We start from the raw sequence: 8,992 nt of genomic DNA on the forward strand, positions 1-8,992 counted from the left end.
GTTTTCCGTTTCACAGAGCTGCGCTCTACCATCACAACACACTTGTTGTGTTCCACAGCTTGAAATAGATGTGCTTATTGCCAAAAAGTTTGGATCTTCTCTATCGGTGGTCTGATTTGTCAATAGTGTCTTTTTTGTTTCTCTTTTCATTATCTCAGCTCGTAAATTGGTGAAAAAAAATGGTGTTCTCTATTTTTGCTCCAATGACTGTTGATTCATATCAGTTTAATTAGATTATTTGGCTGACAGACAGTTAGGTTTAATCAGAGAACCGACTCTCATGTGAGTGTGAAGTAATTAATTGGTTTAATTACATTTAGTTCCAGTTCTGGCTGTGAGGGAAGTTGTCAAAAATAACCTCACATGCTATCAGAACTCAAACTAGGAGATCTCAGCATGAGATAAAACAGGCAGGTAAGAGTATAGAATATAGAGAGAGAATATAATATAAGAATATAAGAGAGAGAATATATTTGTTACTGTTGTTACTGTTAATTGTTAAAACAATATATATATATATATATATATATATATATATTTCATGTGTTTGAATGAAGTTTTAATGCTCACCATTTAACATTTAAGGCTGCATTTTAATTTGATTAAAAAAGAAAGAAAAACAGTAAAACACTGTAATACTGTAATTTTATTACAAATTAAATAACTTTTCTTTTTTTATTTATATTTATTATTTTTATTCTATATCTATCTATTTTTATTTACTTATATTTATTCTTGTTATGCCAACATTTACTTAAATTTACTCAAAACAGCATTAATTTAAAATAACAGTGTAGCAATTGTAGCAGAATTCCTTTGATCTTTTTGTTGCACTTTTTTTATTTATTTTTACAACTGAATAAAGTTGTAAAAATAAATTGTAAAAATAAATTATTTTTTAATCAAGATCCTGATAAATAAATAAATAAATAAATAATCCTGAACTTATTTTTTAACAATAGTGTAAACAGTATATTTATTAAATATGTTTCTTCAAAACTTCAATCAAAAATAACAGAGAAAAAAATCTACATCTGCTATTTATTGGCCTTTTTTTTTTTAGGGGTTCATTTGTACACATCTGTTACATATGTGTGTGCAAAATTTACAATATCAGTGTTTATGTTCATGAATTATTCATTTTCTTTGGCATACTGTGACACATTTTCTTTGACTGACATTTCTGGGGGTGAATTTTGCTTTAGGAGAAATCAAACGCATGGAAATGTGTTCCAGGAGTGCGAGTCTGCTTAAGAAACGTCCTCCCTCACCAATGTTTCATGAATGTGAGATACAGACGCTTTGATTGCAGGTAGTAAAGTACTCGACTCAAAGCGTACAGTGTAATAAAATCTTCAAATCATTGCTACACTATATTGAGTGTCATTAGCTTGTGACATCAAATATGTGATATTGTTTGAACAGTACGATAAGTGAAAAAAAAAACGTAATGAGAAGGCTTGGTTTTTTTTTCTTTTTCAAAGTAGTCTTGGGGAGTAATTATATTCTGGTTGCTACGGGCAGCAGCTCACATACACTCAGACTTGTCTCCATCCAGATGACTAGCTCCAGCCTCACTGTGCTGTAATTAATCATTACGCCAGATGCCAGTGCTTCCCCCATGAGCTCCATCAGTGTGTGTTTCTTTGTGCTTTCACGAGTGTGTGCGTGAGTCCAGTTTTCTCGTGACTCTTGCATGCCGATGTGCGAAAATCATAAAAAGAACTCGAGTTGGTCATTCTCAGGTAAACAGAAAGAACTTCGGCTCAAGGAGTTCGTATGCTTTCTCGCACATTCATGCTCCAGCTCCTGCATGCATTCGTTTTCGCATTCATATGCGGCCCGCTGCCCTCACCTCTACCTGAGCCACAAATTCACAGACCACTTTTAACGAGGAAACCCGGACCTCCCACTGTCCTCTCTGTGGTTAGAAGAACATGGTGATTTCATCTGGTACTGAGCAGTTTTAAAGGAACAAATCACCCCAATAACTCAACCTCATGTCGTTACAAACTCGCATGAACTTATTTCTTTAATGCATTAATGCACACAACACAACAGGACTTATTCAGCATGCAGCATGAAAAGTGGATGTGTGACACCCGTGGTCACTATAGGGAAGACAAATGTGGAATGCCTTATTCAGAAAGACATGAATAATAACTTCAAAACGAATACAAATTGTTACCAAATAATAGAAAAAGTACAAGTAAAAAGTCTCTGAAGCCAGCATCAATGAAGTGTTAACTTATTAAAGAAAAGAAAAGTCGGATTATAAATGAATTATTTATATTTTTGATTATTACTCGTGAATCTTTATTTAGATTCATAATTAATCTTTAATGTTTGTGAGTGTATATTAAATTGAATAATGTTAGTAAAGATGTACTAATATTAATGAAAATGTAATTGATTTCTGTTTTGATAATATTTTAATAATTTGTGATGATACATAATTAATAATACATAATATTCTTTATTTAGCCTTTTTTAACTTTTATGTGTGTGTTGTCTTGGTATTCCCTACATTGTCCCCAGTAGTATAGTATAGTAAATTATGGAAATACCAGTATTTTTTTTGCTTGTGGGGATTTTTTTTTTTTTTTTTTTTCCCCTTTTTGAAAACATAGTATAGTAAATTATGGAAATACCAGTATTTTTTTTGCTTGTGGGGATTTTTTTTTTTTTTTTTTTGTCCCCATTATGAAAACAGCTTAAAAATCATACAGAATTATCTTTTTTTGACAATCTAAAATAGCAGAAAGTTTTGTGTGAGGGGTAGGTCTACAGAAAATACCGTTTGTACAGTATAAAAACCATTATGTCTATGGAATGTCACCATAAAACTTAAAAAACAATTTGTGTATGTGTGTGTTTAAATTTATATAAAGATTGTAAAAAATAAATAATAATTTTACAAATTATTTTATGAATTATCCGAGCCATATTTGCTATATGGACAATAAAAATTGAATAAATTTACTTCATTTAGTTTTGACCCACGTCTGGTTCTATGCAAATTCACAGATTATTTTATTGCAGAAGATACAGATTAATATACAGTTATTGCCATTTCTGCACACCACTGGTGGTAACCATTCACTTTCATTGAATGGAAAAGAGGAGCTTGGACATTCTGCTAGAATTCATGTTCCACACATGTATTCAAATTAGTCGAATGCACGCTATAATAACACAGACAATGCATACGAATAAATGATGCAACAAGTGGGTGCAGTTCATTCTTAGTGGGTTCCTCCCTGAAATTGAAATGCAATGCGAGAACAGTCCACTTATATATATAAAAAAGGAAAGACAGATCAAAGCTTTGTCTGTCTTGTGTCCTTTTCTTTTCCTCGCTTTTTTTGTTCTAGGTGCTGGATGTTCCAGGCTGGCTAGCCTGATTGAAGTGATTGGGAGGGAGCTTATAGAAGTCTCCCTGTACCCTCTCATTTCTCCTGCTTGCAAAGACAGTTTTTTGTGCCGCCTGTGGTTTGGTGTGATTTCTGTGGCAGGAACATGTGAGGCACTCTTGTTGTACCTGCGGTTCGTGTGCTGAATTCCTGATTGCTACCTCTCTCTCATCTTTCTCTGTCTCTTTTTCTTTGTTTTCCAGGTGTCCTCCAGGTGTCAATCTCGCTAAAAAAGGTGGAGCTGAGCGTCGGAGAGTCCAAGTTTTTCACATGCACAGGTCAGTTTTTTCGCAGCACCACCTCATCACGTCTCTGACGCTGATGTATATGAGATAGATGCATGAATGCACACAATTTACGTAGTGCTGACTCGAGTAGACATTTATTTAGGTTGAACAGCTTAAATAACTTCTCCCATTGTAAGCAGTATTGAATTCTAAGACTAAGGCTTTCTTCATGACCAGGGCAAAGCGTGGGATTGCATGTGTATAGTATGTTTGATTATTTTGTCTTGGACTGACAGCTGTTTTCATGTTGATTGCTTTACAAAAATAGATCAGGGATTTTCAATCTGGAGTCTAGGGACTTTCAGGGGGGTGTAATAGGTTGTTTTGAGGGAATTTTACCAAATGTATTTTTAAGAGCTGTCAACATCACCATGTTTGGTGTTAGTTATCTCAACCAATCATAATGCATATTCAACATGTGTGTCAATTTAAGGTATCCAACTATGTCCCCTAGATGCATTTCTAAGTGTTTAATGCAAATCATAATCTTTAGAAGCTAAGGTGTAGGGTCTCTAAAATAGCATTTCTTGTCTCACACTATTCTTGCACCTTTGACACATAGACTGCTTTTAGTACATCAAAACAACTCAAGCATACTGATAAGGCATTTAGAGAGTTTAAAGAACACTCTTTAGTAGAGTAAAGCAAATAATACCTAAATTTCCCTCACAACTAGTAAAAAAAAAACCCACTACCATTCGAAAGTTTAGGATCAGATAGATAGATCGATAGATAGATAGATAGATAGATCGTATAAATGTCAATTTAAAAAAATTGACCCTTATGACTAGTTTTGAGGTCCAGGGTCACATATTTCACAATATTACTGTTTTTATTGTATTTTTAATCAAATAATTCAGATAATGTATAAATCTCAGTTTAAAAAAATTGACCCTTATGACTAGCTTTGAGGTCCAGGGTCACATATTTCACAATATTATTTGTATCATCAATGTTTTTATTGTATTTTTAATCAAATAAATGCAGCTTTGGTGAGCTTTTTTCACCCCAAACCTTTTAACGGTGGTATACACACACACACAATTAATATTTTTCTAACACAGTATAAATGCTTCTTATTCATGTGAGAATATATATATGTGATCTAAATGTGGGGGGCCATTGACATTAAAAAGTTTGAATCCCCCTCCTATAAATCACCAGCTTTGTCTGTAGTCTGAACACCTAAAATTCCCTTGCTCAAAGTTCCTTATCATTCTAAACTTGTCAAGTGTTGTCTGTAATCCGCAGCTCCTAAGCTGTCTTTCGTTGCACACTGCAGGCAAGTTTGTGCTTGGACAGTGTACTGGAGGAAACGTGTATGGATATCCATGTGCACAGGGCTAGATTATGTCGGGCAGGTTTTGTGGTGAAGCCAATATTACTGTTTTTATTGTATTTTTAATCAAATAAATGCAGCTTCGGTGAGCTTTTTTCACCCCAAACCTTTTAACGGTGGTATACACACACACACAATTAATATTTTTCTAACACAGTATAAATGCTTCTTATTCATGTGAGAATATATATATGTGATCTAAATGTGGGGGGCCATTGACATTAAAAAGTTTGAATCCCCCTCCTATAAATCACCAGCTTTGTCTGTAGTCTGAACACCTAAAATTCCCTTGCTCAAAGTTCCTTATCATTCTAAACTTGTCAAGTGTTGTCTGTAATCCGCAGCTCCTAAGCTGTCTTTCGTTGCACACTGCAGGCAAGTTTGTGCTTGGACAGTGTACTGGAGGAAACGTGTATGGATATCCATGTGCACAGGGCTAGATTATGTCGGGCAGGTTTTGTGGTGAAGCTGGGTGTTGTTTTTCTTTTCCACATGACTGAGCTGCTATAGTCAGGTTGCAGGGCTCTGCTGCGTGAGCTCCAGGAGTCCAGGCTCTAACTGACAGCGTGCTTTAAACAGGGTGATGCATGCTGACCCCTGCTGGACACCCGCCAGATTGCGGGTGATTAGCACACCTGGTATGTATCTGGTGATATGGAAGGTGCACACATGCTTTGCAGACCTTCAGGTCAACTAGCTGAGGCAAACCAGCATGCTCACCTTCAAAAATAGCTTTGGGATATGCAGGGGAGTGTAAGAGAAACTGTATTGGTTTGATGTATTTATAAAGTTCTATTTTAGGATTCAGTAGGACAGATTAATTTGGGTGCTACATGTTTTGGAAGTTATTTGCTCCAGAAGAGTGAATACAGCACATAATGGTGGATAACTGTAAAAGACTTGTCCTACACTTGAATCCAGCCTATTATATATAATGCCCGCCTATTTTGAGCAAAGAGCTATGTTCCGTACATATTGAACTACTAAATATAACCGGGTCACAGTATATAGTCACATTTTTGCTAGTAAGTGGTCATTATTTCAGATTATTTTATCTATAGTGACAGTGCTGCATGGCTTATCGAAATAAAACCGTTATCGAGAAATGGCTTAAAGCATTAGTCAAATTGTGCAAATTGTGATTTAATTAAATATATACCTTGCCATTTCAGAGTAAATGCAGCACTTTTTTTTTTTTTACAGTACTAGTACAGTATTATTGCAAAAAAAAACTTATTTTCTTCATATTTTCTTTTTATTTTTATAATCATATTATTTTAGTTTTATTGAATGAGTCAAAAATAGTGGAAATTTGGCCTTTGAAAATGCAAATAAGTTGTTTTCTCCCTGTTCACTGTTTAAAAGAGCTTTGAGTTGGGTCATGGAAAGAGTATAACCTAAGTGTTAACACATTTATCACATTTTTTTAGTTTTTCCCAAATCGTTCAGCCCTGAAAGGGATAGGTTTTTTGTAAAGGCATTAAAGTAAAAAGTAATTTTTCAGCTTTTTTTTCCATGTGCATTTGCAGTTACCAACAAAATCAACCTAATCAGTCTAGAATGATTAATTCTTTCCAAAAATGCTATGTCATTTTTATTTTATATGCAGATTGGCTTCTGAACAAAATTGCCCAATCATTCTAGAATGATTATTTTTTTCCAAAAGTGCAAAAAGTTTTTCAGCTTTTTTTGTATTATTTCTTTTTTCATTCATTCAGATGCAATAAAACCACCCAAATCAATGTATTTTTTTCCCAAAGGGTTACAATTACTAATTCCTTCCAAATATAAGTTTTCAAGTCATCTGGTAGAAATTCCTGTATTTTTTATATCACAGTTTATACTGCAAAACAAAATATCACAGTCAATGTTTTACTATTTCATGCAGCCCTACCAGTGACTGACAGTGCTCTTATTACTGGGACAAGTAGGTTAAGTGTCTCGCTCAAGGGCACAGTGTTGATAGCTCATGGATCCCTCTCCCCTTTCAAAGCTTGAACCTACAATCTTTTGGCTGTCAGCCCAGATCTTTAACCACTATGTCATACAATAACTCTACTACTTCCCCAAACTTAACTAAACTTCATTCAAAAGTGAAGACAAATGAATGTGAAACAGGAGATCCAGTTAAGTTTGTCTAAGCTTTGCTTTGTCCCTGAGCCCTTCAACCCCTAACATCTCATCCTAACCCCTTCAGTGTCTCCTCCATGGTCCAGCGTCTGCCGAGCGGGCTGAGATTATGCCGTCTCATCCTCTCCTTGAACCCTTCACGTCCCTCGGATCAGGCTCTGCTCCTTCACTGATAACCCCCTCTCAGCATTTCTCCCTTGCCAGAGCTGCGTCACGGGGCCGGTTGCATCCTCGGGCCTGCCCGTCTGCCCGGAGCCGCAGTCTCACGCTCCCCCGTAGTGCAGCCGAAGGCCCCCGTTGTGCAGCTGATTGATGCTTTGAGCGGAGAAGTGCTGCACCATGCTGATGCTTTTTATGACCTTCCAGCAGAGCAGGATTTACAGCACCAAGCACCTTGGTACCAAGTGTGTGCTTGGCCAGCCGTTCTCTGCAGGGCAAAGCACATGACGGGTTTTGTTTATCGCAGTGTGTGTGTGTGTGTGTTTGAGAGACAAAGAGAGAGTGTATGCTGCTACCAGAGGCTTAAGAGATATCCTTAAAGGGGAAGTTCTGCACCACTAGGAGCACCAAATGGAATGGCAGTGAAACGTGGCCATAAAAGCATTTGTTTCCTTTTAGATTAGAACATACTTTCTAAAAAAGTGTTTTATACTATCACTATTGTCAAGTTGTTCTCTACATTTTTTCTGTGTGTGTTTAGTGATTGGGGAGCCTGTGAGTCTGGACTGGTATAACCCGCAGGGGGAGCGGATGGCCCCGTCTCAGCGGGTGGCCCTGCACAATGAAGGTGTTCGTTCCAGACTCACCCTCTATAATGCCAAAATAGAAGATGCTGGCATCTACCGGTGCCAGGCCAACGACGCACAGGGACATACACAGGAGGCCACTGTGGTGCTGGAAATCTACCGTGAGTATCAGACACTAACAAATAAATCTGCTCATACACACCTTTTGTTGTCATCATGGTCCTTATAACTTAATTTATGTAAACGCATATGAAAAGAGATCAGAAATTAACAGGGGCTTGGGATAAAATATCAAAAATATTATAATGTCCCATAATGAACTTTCACAAAATGCCTTTTAATGAATTCATCTGTTTTTATTCGTAAAATATTTTATGTACATTTAAATCACAGAATTACATTAAGCTTTTTCAACAGAACCTTTCCTTGTTTAGAATTCTTTTAAAAAGAAGAAATAACTAGGATTAAGTAAAGTGCAAAAAAATCAAGAACTGTGTTGCATCATCTTAATTATCTACTCTATGAACAAGCAGGAGAATACAGTTTTTGAGTATTTGTGTATTGTAACATCTCCAAGACGCTTCAAGAAAACTACCTACAAAGCTACAGTACTGTACAGATTTAGGCACTTGTGTGTGCAAATGTTGTAAAGATAATTTCACAAATAGATTTTATTTAGCAATTAACTTCTGTTAACTAAATTAAATCAACGTTTAGTCTGTCTTAGTATTTGTCTGTTTCTTCATGTCATTCCAGACAGACTGGATGATGATGAGATCAGATCTCTGTGTGGAGCACTGGCTGTTGTCAGACTCCTTGTGCATACAAACAATTAATGTTTGGAAATGTAAACTGATAATTCCTACTGACACACTACAGCAAAAATAGAAATAACTGAGTTAACTGAACCATTTTTTTGTTGTTATAATAAAATTATATGTTCAACAGTAGTTTTGTTGAAAATACTAGTGGCTTAAGACTTTTGCACAGTAGTGTATATACTGTATAGAGAGAGAGAGAGAGAGAGAGAGAGAGAGAGAGAGAGAGAGACATTTAATTTTAGAAAAAAATATATAT

At 35.9% G+C, this 8,992-nt stretch overlaps 1 protein-coding gene across 1 annotated transcript in view; it reads left to right on the top strand.

The window, feature by feature from the left end:
* LOC107673712 (neural cell adhesion molecule 2) overlaps nucleotides 1–8,992 on the top strand; it is a 239,412-nt gene that overhangs the window by 173,224 nt on the left and 57,196 nt on the right. The window contains exons 2-3 of the mRNA XM_016467446.1: nucleotides 3,617–3,691; nucleotides 7,870–8,076. Of these exons, the coding sequence (XP_016322932.1) occupies nucleotides 3,617–3,691; nucleotides 7,870–8,076 (282 nt within the window). The remainder of the gene's footprint in view (nucleotides 1–3,616; nucleotides 3,692–7,869; nucleotides 8,077–8,992) is intronic.

This window comes from Sinocyclocheilus anshuiensis, unplaced genomic scaffold, assembly GCF_001515605.1.
Source record: "Sinocyclocheilus anshuiensis isolate Anshui unplaced genomic scaffold, SAMN03320099.WGS_v1.1 scaffold628, whole genome shotgun sequence".
Lineage (NCBI taxonomy): Eukaryota > Metazoa > Chordata > Actinopteri > Cypriniformes > Cyprinidae > Sinocyclocheilus > Sinocyclocheilus anshuiensis.